The sequence below is a fragment of the Callorhinus ursinus genome, unplaced genomic scaffold (genome assembly GCF_003265705.2).
Source record: "Callorhinus ursinus isolate GAN/ISIS: 27379988/994484 unplaced genomic scaffold, GSC_fseal_2.0 scaffold1, whole genome shotgun sequence".
In the NCBI taxonomy this organism is placed as follows: domain Eukaryota; kingdom Metazoa; phylum Chordata; class Mammalia; order Carnivora; family Otariidae; genus Callorhinus; species Callorhinus ursinus.
In genome coordinates, this window is record NW_027397063.1 from 145,622,328 (window position 1) to 145,637,141 (window position 14,814).

Genomic DNA, 14,814 nt, shown 5'->3' on the forward strand with positions numbered 1-14,814 from the left:
TAATATCCAGTCCATATTTAAAGTTCCCTAACAGTCCTCTTCCTACCCTCAACTTACCAATACTCAAAATACAAACATCTCATATAAATAGCCCTTGCCCCTGTGTGAAATTGACCCAGATGTCACAACAAGTTTCTAACAACCCCAATGTTGACAGTATGGACAACTGCACAGAAGATACTCTGCTGTATACAAAATCTATTTATATATACAGTTGACGCTGTACAACACAGGGGTCAGTGGCACCAATACCCTGCAACACAGTCAAAAATCCGCTATAACTTTTGACTCCCCAACAGCTTAACTACTAATAGCCTACGGTTGACCAGAAGCCTTACCCATAAAATAAATAACACATATTTTGTATGTCACATGTATTTTATATTGTACTCTTACAATAAAGTAAGCTGGAAAAAAGAAAACGTTACTAACAAAATCACAGAGGGGCCCCTGAGTGTCTCAGTCAGTTAAGCCTCTGACTCTTGACTTTGGCTAAGGTCATGATCTCAGGGATGGAGATGGAGTCCCACATCTGGGCTCCACGCTCAGCGGGAAGTCTGCTGGAGAGTCTGTCTCTCTCTCTCCCTCTGCCCCCCCCAAAATAAATAAATAAATCTTAAAAAAAAAAAATCACAGAGAAAAGACAATACACTTACAGTACTATAAAATATCTGTGTTTAAGTGGACCCATACAGTTTAAACCTGTGTTGTTCAAGGGTCAGCTGTATGACCACTGTCCTTCTCAAGCTGTGGAACTGTAAGTCCCAATTCAAAGGTCAGGCCACAAGTTAAGCACTGCACAACCATTCTGAAACATGGTAATTTAGATTATTTTAGATTAAAACAAACATGAATGGGGCACCTGGGTGGCTCAGTCAGTTGAGTGTCCAATTCTTGGTCTCGGCTCAGATCGTGATCTTGGGGTCGTGGGATCAAGTCCTGCATCGGGCTCCACAATCAGTGAGGAGTCTCCTTGAGATTCTCTCCCTCCCCCCCCCTCCCCCTCACACCCTCTCCCTCTCTAAAATAAATAAATAAATAAAATCTAAAAAAGAAAAAAAAATGGTGGGGCACCTGGGTGGCTCAGTCCATTAAGTGTCTACCTTCAGCTCAAGTCATGATCTCTGGATCCTGGGATCAAGCCCCACGGCAGGCTCCCTGCTTGGTGGGCAGTCTACTTCTCCCTCTCCCTCTGCCCCTCTCCCCCACTCATGCTCTCTCTCAAAGGAATAAGTAAAATCTTAAAAAAAGAAAAAAAAAAAGACTTCAAAAAGCACCCAGCAAGTAAACCCTAAAGATAAAAACAATCACTTTTCTCTTGATAGGGGCAATGAGTGGGAAAGGTTTTTATGAGCAAACTTGGGAATCTCACTAAGGAAAAAAACAGCCAAGTTACTTAAATATTTATTTCTAAGAGACTCACCTGTAACCTTGCAATCTCTTCTCCAAATTTCTTCTGCTGTTTTGCCAGGATAGACTGGTGGTACTCAGCATTGGCCTGCATGATACAGTGCTTTGCAGCCAAGACAGGGAACACCTCCTGGAAATAAAAATACTGACCAGGGGAGAGTCCAACCACACAAACCACCACAGACAACATGGGATGCAGGAAGAAAAAGGAAAAGGAGACGGAAATTAGAATCACCCCATTAATGGTTTAGAGATCGGTTAGTCATTGGGTGTAAACAGAGAAGACCACATGATTTTGCAGGAATTGAATTCGATGAATTCAATTTTTCCAATTAAAATTAAGGGTTTTTTTTTTTGAACTGTTAAGTGAAGCCAATTTAAATTTAAGTCTTCAATTGAGCCATGAAGTCAACATTTTGTTTACAAAGAAAAAAGGAAAGCATGTATTAGAAAGAGAAGGAAAACAGACATTCACAGAGGAATACCAGGCACAGGGCTTTAGAAGCTTTCTTATGAGTCCTTACCCAGCCCTTAAGAGTTAACTAAACCACCATTACTCACATATACTAATGAAAATGCTCTATAGCTGACTGTTTCATCATGTTTAAAAGACAAAAGACAGTAAATTAAGTTCCCACTTACATTTAAATCCTAAGAGACTTTTTAATAAAGATGATTTCTAGCCATATAAAAATTTAGTATAAACACTAACATTCAGATCATAAACTCAAAAACACATAGCAAACAGACAAATGCACTAAATTAATATTTAACATGATAAAGTGTTATTTTTGCCCTAATTTGTTTTGAAGAAAATTCTGTCAAAATTAGTTTTAAAAGATCCAAACACATGAACCAGAGAAGCACTTATATCAGTAGATGCTCTTCCAAAATGTCAAATCCTAGCCTGCGACTTCACTATCTTTAGGAAGTACATGACATATGAAATCCAAGAAATTTACTAGGCAATCACAGTCTAGACAAAAAAAATAAGACAATCAAAAACTCAAGTACTACCTGATATGCTTTCCTGTCTCCCAGTGAATAATTTCCTAGCTTCCTGGATCACTACTTACAGATATTCCAGTTTTATAACTAGAATATGAAAATACCTTATGAGCTTTATTAGTTAAAAGGCAAAAAAGACATCTAAATCTCAAACTGTACTCATGCCAGTTCTCAAGGTAAGGCTGGAGCAACTTGGTATTTAAACAGTAGATTTTCAAGGAATACCAGAAATGCTGCAGAAGTAGTTTCCAAGTCTTTGAAGGTGACATTCTTCTCTCCATGACACGACTGAACTAATGGCCCAACAGGATGTAACGGTACACTGTGCAGCTGAACATGAGGTCTTTTAGATGGAAAAAAGGTGAGAGACGATCCCAAGGCTCTTTTCAGGAGTAACAGCAGTAACATCCAAGAGTCCTGGGCAAATTTCTACTGATCTCTTGGTGTATTTTAAATCTCCAGGAATTCCTTCACATAAATTCCTAATTCTCCGACTAATTTGTGCTGTTGATATATTTACATGCTTTTTTACTTCACTACAAAATTGTCTGCAATTTCATTATTTACAAAGATTCCAGGATGACTTATAAGTCAATAAATTCTCCTACAAAAAGATCATGTAACAAAAACCATATGCTATTATACAGATAAAACTAATTACCTGAACATTTCTGAAAGAGTAGTTGAAACATACGACATTTCACTCAATCTGTAAACTCCCTTTTTTTAACCATTCTGAGTTTACTTGTTAGTCTAATCATCTGCTTTGTCATTTACAAATGATCATCACTGACTAGTCTTTTCAAATGCCACTTCGGAAAAGTTTACATTAAAATAATACTTCCTGTGATGTGTGGTTTAAGATGGTTGTTTTCTTTAGCTGTCCAACAGCAGCCCAATTTTTTATTCCTGTTGGCAAAACTTAATTCTAATCAAAATATTAGACGAATTTGTTTTCTTTTCCTTTTGTCTTTATGTGTTTTTGTGCTTTAAGACTCATCTTTAAGAAAACAGGACAATAATTAAAAGTGTGACTAATCAACATGCTCAAGTATTCATGCTTGTACCAAATCACCAATGAATTAGAACTACACAATGCCTTCATGTGGTAAAATTACTGGAAACAGAGGTTCACAAATTTCCAGGAAGATTCCTGGAAATTCCCAGTTTTAGCTTGGGAAAACAAACTTAGTAAAGAGTAGAGATAAACGCATCCCTAAATATAAAAAAATTTTTCATGCATCTTAAATAAAAAAATTATTTCTATAAACATATTCTCCAAATGCCTCTCCTAAAATTTCAAGTCTTTTTATGAAACATAATTTTCAAAGCACCTTCTTATACACAAAAACATCCAAGTATTTCCACATGCAAAATAACCCAAGTGTTTACAAAAACAATAACTGACCTTGGGGAGAGTATCTTTGTACTGACACTGTTTAAAAGCATCACCAAAGTAATCTGCAGCCTGATTAGCCAATTTAGCTATGATGGCATCTTTCATTTTATCTGGAATAAAATATTAAATGACCGTTATAATTAAAATAAATATAAAATAATCTGATATATCATGATAACTCAGTATAAACACTGAGATCACAAGTTTGTACATTTGTCTAAAAAAATCCTTATTGATGAAATCAGTTCTTCCACATAAAATTTAACCAATTCATAGGCAAATCCAGAGTCAGAAAATAGATTAGTGGTTGCCAGGGGCTGGGAAAAAAGGGGAATGGTGAGGGGGTTTGGAGTTTGTTTTTGGGGTGACGATAATGTTCTAAAATAAGGGATAGTGCTGATGGTTTCAAAACTGAATACACTAAAAAACAAAGAACTGTACATTTCAAAAGGGTAAATTTTATTACATATGAATTCTATCTTATTATAATAAGCTGTTATTTTAAAAGAAAAAAAAAACTATTCCAGTTCATTTTGCTTCCACAAGATGAATGCTCTCTTATTTTCAGTTTCTCTGCACTTTCATATTCAGACCATATCCCAATCTCTCATACCAACTTACATGCCTTCTAAGAATTGTTTTTATTTCCTCATTCACAGGGCCAGGGACTCTGCCTAGATGCTCCTTATTAATTACATCTAGTTTAGAGGAGATCTCTTCAAAGAAACTCTTCTTGACTAATGAATCTAAAATTAGCATGACTCCCCCTATATCCTTACCCAGAGCCAGGCCACCAGGCATTATCACATAATCTCTCTTATTTTCTTTATACCAATTACCTCTCTTTAAAATCACCTTGGCGGGGCGCCTGGGTGGCTCAGTCAGTTAAATGGTGGCCTTCGTCTCAGGTCATGATCCCAGGGTCCTGGGATCGAGCCCCACATCGGGCTCCCTGCTCAGCAGAGAACCTGCTTCTCCCTCTCCCTCTGCCTGTCGCTCTGCCTACTTGTGCTCTCTATCAAATAAAATCATTAAAAAAATAAATAAAATAAAAATAAAAAAATAAAATCACCTTGGCTACTTAATTTCTTATCCTCTTCCCCACACTAAAAATGTAAGCTTCCTGAAAATAAGAATCTTGCTTGTCTGCAACCTCTATCTAGAGCCTAGAGCAGTGACTGGCACACAGTAGGTACCCAATAAATATATGTTGAATGAATGAATTTTTGACCCATTACAAACCTACATAAATACTATTCCAGAGTTTAGTGTTTTATCGCTTCTCGGCCTTTTGGCTAAGATCAAGAGCAGAGTTTAGTGTTTTAAGACAATAGCTATTTCATAAAATGCTTCAAACACAGTCTACTCTACATTCATAAATGTTCATTTGTACCACCTTAATTTCAGAAAAGGAAAGCAGAAAATTTTCAGACCCATGTGTCAAGTTCAAAGAAAAAAGCTCTACGTTGAATATATTATATTCTAATCACCTTCCTATTTTAAAAGCTTATCGCTTCTTTTTACATGCAACAAAATGGAGGAAAAATTAGAATTACCTCTTGTGGCTTTTAAAAAAAATACTTCTTGGGCCTGTGCCAACATAATAAGACTGAGGGTCCCAACAGTATCTGGAGATATGTCCACAGTAGGCTCTCGATTTAAGGCAGATAGAACTGTCTCTTTAATATGTAAAAAGGCACCACTAGCAAACTAGAGGGAGGAAAAAAAGAACTTCTTTAAAATCTACAGAACTCAACCGAGACTTAATTTTCTGTTACACACAAATCATTTCAAATGTTAATTTAGTTGAACAGTTACTAAATTTTTGTATTGTTACAGATCTAAAACCGTCTGACCTACAGACAATAAGGGTATTTTTCTAAAATGCTATACAGTTAACAGAAGATTTAATAAAAATTAAAAGTACACTACAGCAGGGGCATCTGGGTGGCTCAGTCGTTGAGCCTCTGCCTTCGGCTCAGGTCATGTTCCCAAGGTCCTGGGATCGAGCCCCACCATCGGGCTCCCAGCTCCACAGGAAACCTGCTTCTCTCTCTCCCACTCCCCCTGCTTGTGTTCCCTCTCTCGTTTGACAAAACAGCAAAGGATCCAGTCTCTCTCACAAATCTTGGAACTGGAGGCCCACAGAGGCTATTAAAGAACATAGCCAAGGGCACACAACTTCTGGGTGGCAAACAGCCTATCACTTCTCCCTTTCCATCACACTAGGTGACCTGCTGTGAATTACAGAAGGGACTCACAAGATGGAATGTTCTCAGTAACTAAGAACGCCCTCTAAGATATCACATGCCAATTAACTGAGTTACAGTTAATATAAAAGTAAATAATTAAATTTACTTCATTTTCACATTTTATTTTTTTTTTTAAAGATTTTATTTATTTATTTGAGAGACAGAGAGAATGAGAGAGAGAAAGCACATGAGAGGGGGGGAGGGTCAGAGGGAGAAGCAGACTCGATCCCGGGACTCCAGGATCATGACCTGAGCCGAAGGCAGTTGCTTAACCAACTGAGCCACCCAGGCGCCCACATTTTCACATTTTAAAATATTGGCCCTCTATAGCCTCAAAAAGAAAAGGGATGTGCATCACGTTTGTCATCCATACCCATTCAAAACCGCATGGCAAGCCACAATTTGGAGCACCTTGTTCGCATAATATGTATTTTCCCCTCACTTTCTTAGAAGAGCATTCTTCACCTCACTCATAAACTTAAAACAATAGGAAAAAATCAGACTCCACCTCTAGGACAAGCAAATTCCAGAGCCAAGGAAGACACTGGAAGCACCATTAGGAATTCCATTAAAATGTGGAATCAGAACACCTGAAACCCCAATGGACCAGTTATTAACACTCTGACCTTTTAGTCTCCTTATGTATAAAATGAGAATGACATTATGTAACATCCATTACAAGGCTTATATGAGAGTAAAATAATGTACATGAGCACACTTTGTAAATTACAACATATTATAAAACATGAAAATATATATCACTTAGCAGCAATTGTTTATTCTTTAAATTAAAACAAAAATAAAAGTAATATACTGCCACAAATATGCCATATTAATATATGATAATATCTAAAATCTAAATGTAGCCAACTTAAGAACATTACATATCTGACCACATTTAAATATGACCTCTCCAAGTCTCAAAGTTAAAATTTTCTTAGGTCTTAATTTTTTTGTGACAATGGTGAAATTTTAGATGTGTCTCACTCTAAGAAAAAAATATATTAAAATAATGTACATTTGACCCTTGAACAACAGAGGTTTGAAGTACGCAGATCCACTTACAAGAGGATTTTTTTTTCAATAAATACGATACGGTACTGTAAATGTATTTTCTCTTACATACTTCTTAATAACATTTCTTTTCTCTAGCTTACTTTAAGAGTCCAATATAAAATACATGTAACATACAAAACACGTGTTATTTGTTTATTTTATGGGTAAGGCTCCTGGTCAACAGTAGGCTATTAGTAGCTAAGTTCTAGGGGAGTCAAAAGTTACAGTATATTTTCGACTGTGCAGGGGGTGAACACCGCTAACCCCCACACTGTTCAAGGGTCAACTGTACAAAATTTTTAAATGAGGTCAATTATTTAAAAGCGATTTACCAATAACTTCACCCCAAACATTCAATCATTTGTTCTCCCAACATTTATTGAGCCTTTTTTATGTGCCAGGCACTGTGCTAGGTGCTGGGTATACGATGGTGAGGAAAAAGAGAGCTGGTCTACAGGTACGAAGTTTATCAAAATTCAAAAGTATTAATCAATTCATTAAAAAGTACATTACTTTTCTTTTTTTTAATATTTTTTTAAGATTTTATTTATTTATTCATGACAGACAGAGGGGGGGGAGAGAGAGAGAGAGAGAGAGAGAGAGAGAGAAGCAGAGGGAGAAGCAGGCTCCCAAGGAGCAGGGAGCCCGATGCGGGACTCGATCCCAGGACCCCGGGATCGTGACCTGAGCCGAAGGCAGATGCTTAACCATCTGAGCCACCCAGGCGCCCAAAAAGTACATTACTTTTCAAGAAAATATCTGTGTATAAAGAAACATCTATAAACCTAAATACAAATCATTTTCAATTTAATCCAACTGAGCGTTGATCATTATGTGGTTACCTGGTAATGCTTAGCAGCGATTTTCAGTCCTTCATCATTATCCAGGTTCTGTTCTGCTGCAATCTGGCTAGCTAAGGCTGCACAATTGAACAACACACAGCTCTTTTCATATCCTAAGCTTGCAAGAGCTGTAAAAAATTAAGAAGGAAATATTTTATCAGTTTATTTTTCTAAAGAAAATGAATGTTTCAGAGATTGGCTCTCACAAAAACAAGTTCCCAAACCTGTTTTCTCACCCAAAATAGTGCCCATTATTTCTAATGCTGCCCTGCCAGGCATTTATTTCCACAGCAATATTCCCACCATCTAAAATTCAAAAGATCATTATTCTTTCCTTCCCTTTATGTCCACAATGCTGTTAGTCAGGTTCCAACTGAAAAGTCATTCTCGTGTCAATTCTCTTAAAATCAAATAAATTATTTCCATTTTCTCATCACCTCTCTCAAAATTATATCTTCTCACCACATTCAAGCCAGTTCTTCACTACTACAAACCTAACACAATGCAAGTACCTCCAAGTCTCACTCCCTTATGCCAATACATCTCTCAGAAGGCTAGCAGATAATGTGGTTAAAATACAACTCTGGTCAAAAAACTACACACTTCACATCCACTGGGACAGCTACCATCAAGAAAGGCAACAACAAAAAATAACAATTGGTGGCAGACGTGGAAAAACTAGAACTGTTGATTGGACTGTAAAAGATTGCAGCTGCTATGAAAAACAGTATGGCAGTTCCTCAAAAAATTAGAAATAAAATTCCCATATGATCCAAAAATTCCACTTCTGGGTATATACCCAAAGAACTGAGAGCAGTCACAAAAAGATATTTATACACCCATGATCATAGCCAAAAGGTAGAAGAAACCTAAGTGTCCACTGATGGATGAAAAGATAACAAAATGTGGTATATACATATAATGAAGTATCATTCAGCCTTAAAAATGAAGGAAATCCTGTCTCGTGCTACACAATGGATGAACCCTGAGGACATTATGCTAAGTGAAATACGCTGATCACAAAAAGCAAACTTACAGGCATACCTCATTTTATCGTGTTTCACTTTATTGGGCTTTGCAGATAATTGCATTTCTTTTACAAATTCAGAGTTAGTGGCATCAAGCAAGTATATCAGTGCCATTTTTCCAACAGCATTTGCTCATTTTGTAGCTCTGTGTCACATTTTGGTAATTCTCAGTATTTCAAATTTTTTCCTCATGATTATTATTATATTTACTAGGGTGATCTGTGATCAGTGATTACAAGTCACTGAAAGCTCAAACGATGGTTAACATTTTTTAGCAACAAAGTTTTAAATTAAGTTATATACAGTGTTTTTTTTAGACATGCTATTGCACACTTAAAAGACTATAGTATAAACAAAACTTTTATATGCACTGAGAAACAGAACAAAGCATTACATGTGAAAATATATTTCCACTCTCATTCTTAGAATCCTAAAACTACACAATATTCTAATGAGTAGGTAGCCCATGCTTTATTTAAATAAGACATTACTGAAGGACACTTAATTCCCAATATTTGCTACTGGAAGTGCCTTGATGAACTACCTCCCCCATTATTTATGCTAAGTTTTTTGCTTCCCACTTCTTCCAGGAACTTGGTTTGTCACTTAATCTAGCTCACTTAATATCTCCTAGTTCTGCCATCTGCTCCTTAATTCTCAACCTATCAATGGCATTAAAAATCCTTTTTCTTGACCTGGTCTCCCTCTCTGCATACTGCTCCCTTGTCCTTAAATCTTTACTGCAAATTTTCTGAAATGAGCAACCCATATTTGCTGTTTCCATTTCCTCACTTCTGGTCCACCCCTCAACCCGATGCAATTTGGCTTCTTCAGCATGCCCCTAAAGAAACTTCTTTCATTGCTGAATCCAGTGACTTCTCCAACTTTACATGACTTGACCTCTGCCACAGTAACTCTGTCAATGATGTTCCAACCCGAATGAATATGAGTCATCTGGAGGTATTTTCAAAGATATTAATTCCAGTGGCCCACCCTGAAAATTCCTCCTATCACATCTGGCATTCTGTATCTTTACACCTGTATCTTTCATATTTTCCCCAGGTAATTCTAATGTGCAGCCAGGTTCAGGAACCACTGGACTATGTGATCTCTGAAACCCTCCTGGCACTCAATCCCATGTCTCTTTTTTCCCCTGGTTCCTCTGAGATCTGAAAGCTTTGTCTCATCCTCATTCCCAGGAACCTTTTCCCCTGTTTCCCTTGAATGTTATATTCCCTACCTCTGGCTTTCACACTTTTCCCAATCTACAGACTACCAGAGGAGATAGGTTTATCATCATTTAATGATAATTGTTCCCAAATCTATGTCTCTACCACTTTTGAGTTTTAAATCCAGTTTCCAAATGCCAAAGAAAAATGCCTCCCCAGACATAACACTGGAAAGTCAAACTCAACTTGTCTATTGGAAGAAATAAATATCCAACAAGTCAAACCAAGTTATAAATCTGAGAGTCAACCCTCAACTACTACTCTTTTCTGAGATAGTCGGCAGATCAGTTAGTTTCCACTCTGAAATGTCACTCACACCCACTGCTTCACCTCTGACCCACATATACCACCTTGTCTAATCTCATCAACCCTCATCAGTCTCTTCACTGGTCTGTCTCCTTTAATCTCTAGAGTCAGGCTTTCAGGGATCACATCCCACTTCATTAAATCCTTGCTTTATGACCTTAGAAAGTCACTTAATCTTTCTAAACCAGTGTGTTCAACTGGTAATAATAGTGCCTTTCTTCATTGGGCTTTTGGGGAATTCAGTAAGATAATATGTGTGAAACCCCTTCCACAGTGCCTAGGTGTAATAAATACTCAATAAACATGAGTTATTAACATATAAGAGAGAAGAATACAAATTCAGAGTGTATTTCCAACTCTTCATAATCTACTTTCCAATGTCTTCACCCTCCATAATCCTCCATTCAACCTATGGTTTCGAGACTTTAACAATAATTGTATTAATATGCATTACATATAATTTATAGTGTATGTTATTATATATAATATACACTCTATAATGTATACATTCTATAAATAATACATTACATGTAATTATTTATAATAAAATGTTACTATTATTCATTGCAGCTAATACTTATTGCATACTCTTCTAAGGACTTCGCATGTATTCACTCATTTAATCCACAAAAGAACCCAATGAGATAAATAGTATTTCACAGTACTATTTATTCCCCACTTCAAAGATGAGAAAATTAATGCACAGAGAGGTTAACCTGCCAAGCTGGTAGATCAAAAAAACCTTTATTCTTCTGATCTTTGGTTATAATGTTCTACCTGTAACGTTATTTTCTAGGTGGGAAAACCAAATTCATCCTTCAGAGCCTAACGTGAACATTGCTTTCTTTCAACAAGCAGAATTTATGTCTTCTTCATCTATGCTCCCACAACTTTTTTCATATACCCATATACTACCCACTATATTTTAGAATGATCAGCTGTCTTCCTAGCCAGACTGAATACAACTGTCTTATTCATTTTTATAACTAGGACAGTGCCTGGCAAGGCGTAGGCTCTCTACAAATATTTGGAAATGACATTAAAATTTGAAGTTAAAAAGAAAATAAAATGTAAAAATGTTTATTATTTATGAAGAGTTGTTAGGAGAGCAATTTTAAAAACCTAAAATAATACAAAGTGTTTAGACTAAGTTTCTTACCATTTTTATAAAAATAATTACATACCCAATTTTACAGATCCTCCAAAAAGTGAACCTTTATCAAAAGCATCCTTCCAGGTAAATGTCAAGCAGATCTTCATAGAAAAAGAGAAAACAGAAAATCATCTTACCTTCTTGGATCTTATTAAATATTAGGTCTCTTTTGAAGAAAAATCCATAATGAGGAAAAGGACCAAAGCTTGTCAAAATATTATCCTACCTAGCCAACTAACTCCTTTCCCTTTTCCTGGACCATAAAATTTTCTTTCTTAAAATACTGGCACTAAGATATTTCCAATGGTCATTCTGCCTCAGTAATTATACATATATTATCCTCTCCAGAAAACACTATCTTACTCATCTTTACAACACACAATGACCTGAACAGAACGGGCACTTAAATGATTGTCAAATAAGCCAAGAGAGGCAAAGGCAACAAAGTACTACAGGTTTCCCAGAAGATAAGATCAAAAACGAGTACATGATGATGAAGTAGGAAAAGGGTTACTTTTGGGGGAATGAGATGAGATGATGTTATTTCTTGACTTGGGTTGTGCTCATACATGTATATTCACTTTGTAAAGATTCAAGATATATTCACTTTTGTATGTATGCTATACTATATAAATAAAAAGTTCACTTAATTAAAAAAACTGCATCTCACTCTGCTTCTAAAATACTCCACACATAGAGGCGTCTGGGTGGCTCAGTCAGTTAAGCGGCTGCCTTCAGCTCAGGTCATGATCCCAGGGTCCTGGGATCGAGCCCCACATCGGGCTCCCTGCTCGGCAGAGAGCCTGCTTCTCCCTCTACCTCTGTCTGCCGCTCTGCCTACTTGTGCTCTCTATCTCTGTTAAATAAATAAATAAAAACCTTTTTAAAAAAATAAAATAAAATATTCCACAGATAAAGGTTAAAAAAAACTTACCATCTTTTAAATTATGTATTGGAATCCCATACAAAAATTTTGCAACTGAGGATTAGAGAAATTTTCTATAGGCACAAAACTAGAGAGAATAACTTAACGAACCCCATATAGCCATCACCAGCTTTAGCCTTTTGTCCATCTTGGTTCACCTACCCCCACTTTCCCTGCCCCCAGCCCAGCCCCCAAACATATACTTTTTTTCGAGTATTTTAAAGCAAATTTCAACATATTACATCACCTGCAAAACTTCAGTACAAGAATGTTTAAAGTATTTTTCATAAACCACGTATTTTAAAACTCAGAAATGTCACGCAAACTAAAAACTTGTTTAACAAGTCTCTCAAATAAAACTGTAAGAAATCGTCAGCATTTCCAATACCTAGCCTTTAAGAGAAAGCAAACTTTTTTTTTTCAAAGATTTTATTTATTTGACAGAGAGATAGAGAGCACAAGTAGGCAGAGGGAGAGGGAGAAGCAGGCTCTCTGCCGAGCAGGGAGCCAGACATGGGGCTCGATCCCAGGACCCTGAGATCAAGACCTGAGCCGAAGGCAGCCGCTTAACCGACTGAGCCACCCAGGCGCCCCGAAAGCAAACATTCTTATAGTGTAACACCTAATCATATCAGCACTTGCAACTTCATATGCAAATATAATGTGTCAAATTTTAAAAACATAAACTGAGACTAATACTTCAATTATAGTTTCCTTCTTAATTCTGTAAAAGCCAAAGAGAAGGACATCATAGATTATGTTAATCAGTGAACAGATCATACTGATATAAAATGCAGGGAAAAAAAATGCAGCCCAATGCTCTACATAAACCCAGAAGTGACTAACAATGGCAGCAAAAGAATTCCAAGACGCTTTTCAAAAAGACAATCTGATTTTTATCAGATGGGCTTACAAGCTTCTAATTTGTATCAAAAGGTCTCATAAAAATATAAAAATAGTAAAGTGATACCATGTATGGGAGGAAAGTTTACCATTATTATACAACTTTAAAACAAATTAAAATTAATGACTTACTTGATTTTCAGAGAATGGGAATTTGGGTTCAATGGAACAAATCTGATCATAATATCTAAAAAACAGAAGAAAATTTATAATTACCAGAGCTAAATATTATACACATTTATATATATACAACTGGTTTAAGAGTACACGAAAATTATTCATGCTTACTTTTGAGTGGCCCACAAATCAAATTCATTTTAAAGTTAATAAACACAACCTTTCAATGCATAAATCAGAATCTAAAATGCATGCAATAAAAAAAATGTGAACAAAAGACTCATACTCACCACAAAGAAAAATACTTATCGAGTATAATTGTCTAAAAGCAAACTAACATCTGCCAGGACCAATGTATTTCTTAAAATACTATTTATTAAGGTAACTGTTTATATCCATTGGGTAAATTAGTATCTCTGGTAAAATATTTTTTTAAAGATTTATTTATTCCAGAGTGCATATGAGCAGGGGGGGAGGGGGCAGACTCCTCACTGAGCCCAGAGCCCAAAGCAGGGCCTGATCCCGTGACCCTGAGATCATGAGATCATGACCTGAGCCAAAATCAACAGTTGGATGCCCAACCGAGCCACCCACATGCCCCTAAACTCCTATTTAAAAACGGTTTACTAACTTTCAGATATGCTTTGGTTATATCCACTTCTGTCCCTCTCCACCACTGTTCATCAAAGCTTCTACCCTCCCCAGAAATAAACCCATGATTATATTGGTCAGTTAATCTTCAACAATGGAGGCAAGAATATCCAATGGAAAAAAGACAATTTCTGGGGTGCCTGGGTGGCTCAATCAGTTAAGTGTCTGCCTTCAGCTCAGGTCATGATCCTGGGGTCCTGGGATCGAGCCCCACATCAGGCTCCCTGCTTCTCCCTCTCCCCCTCCCCCACTTGTGCTCGCTCTCTCACTTGCTATCTCAAATAAATAACATCTTAAAGAAAAAAAGAATTTCTTCAACAAATGGTGTCGGGAAAACTGGATAGTTTTGCAAACTATGCAAAAAGAATAAAACTGGATCACTTTCTTGGGGGGAGATAGTGGGGGACAGGTGACAAAGGTGATGGGGATTAAGGAGTGCACTTGTGATGAGCACAGGGTGATGTATGGAATTGCTGAATCACTATATTGTATACCTGAAACCAACACTGTATGTTAACTGGAATTAAAAACTTTA

The 14,814-nt window shown here is 36.7% G+C and overlaps 1 protein-coding gene across 3 annotated transcripts in view; it reads right to left on the reverse strand.

The window, feature by feature from the left end:
* The window catches only part of PDCD6IP (programmed cell death 6 interacting protein), an 84,540-nt gene that overhangs the window by 55,001 nt on the left and 14,725 nt on the right, over window positions 1-14,814 (reverse strand). Inside the window, exons 2-7 of one of the 3 annotated variants that reach the window (XM_025884649.2) lie at window positions 13,644-13,698; window positions 11,715-11,784; window positions 7,968-8,095; window positions 5,374-5,527; window positions 3,827-3,927; window positions 1,424-1,540 (exon numbers count right to left, since the gene is read on the reverse strand). In XM_025884649.2, the coding sequence (XP_025740434.1) occupies window positions 1,424-1,540; window positions 3,827-3,927; window positions 5,374-5,527; window positions 7,968-8,095; window positions 11,715-11,784; window positions 13,644-13,698 (625 nt within the window). Of the gene's footprint in view, window positions 1-1,423; window positions 1,556-2,643; window positions 3,801-3,826; window positions 3,928-5,373; window positions 5,528-7,967; window positions 8,096-11,714; window positions 11,785-13,643; window positions 13,699-14,814 lie in introns of those variants that run through there. The other 2 variants (XM_025884648.2, XM_073902318.1) reach the window with 2 other exon arrangements.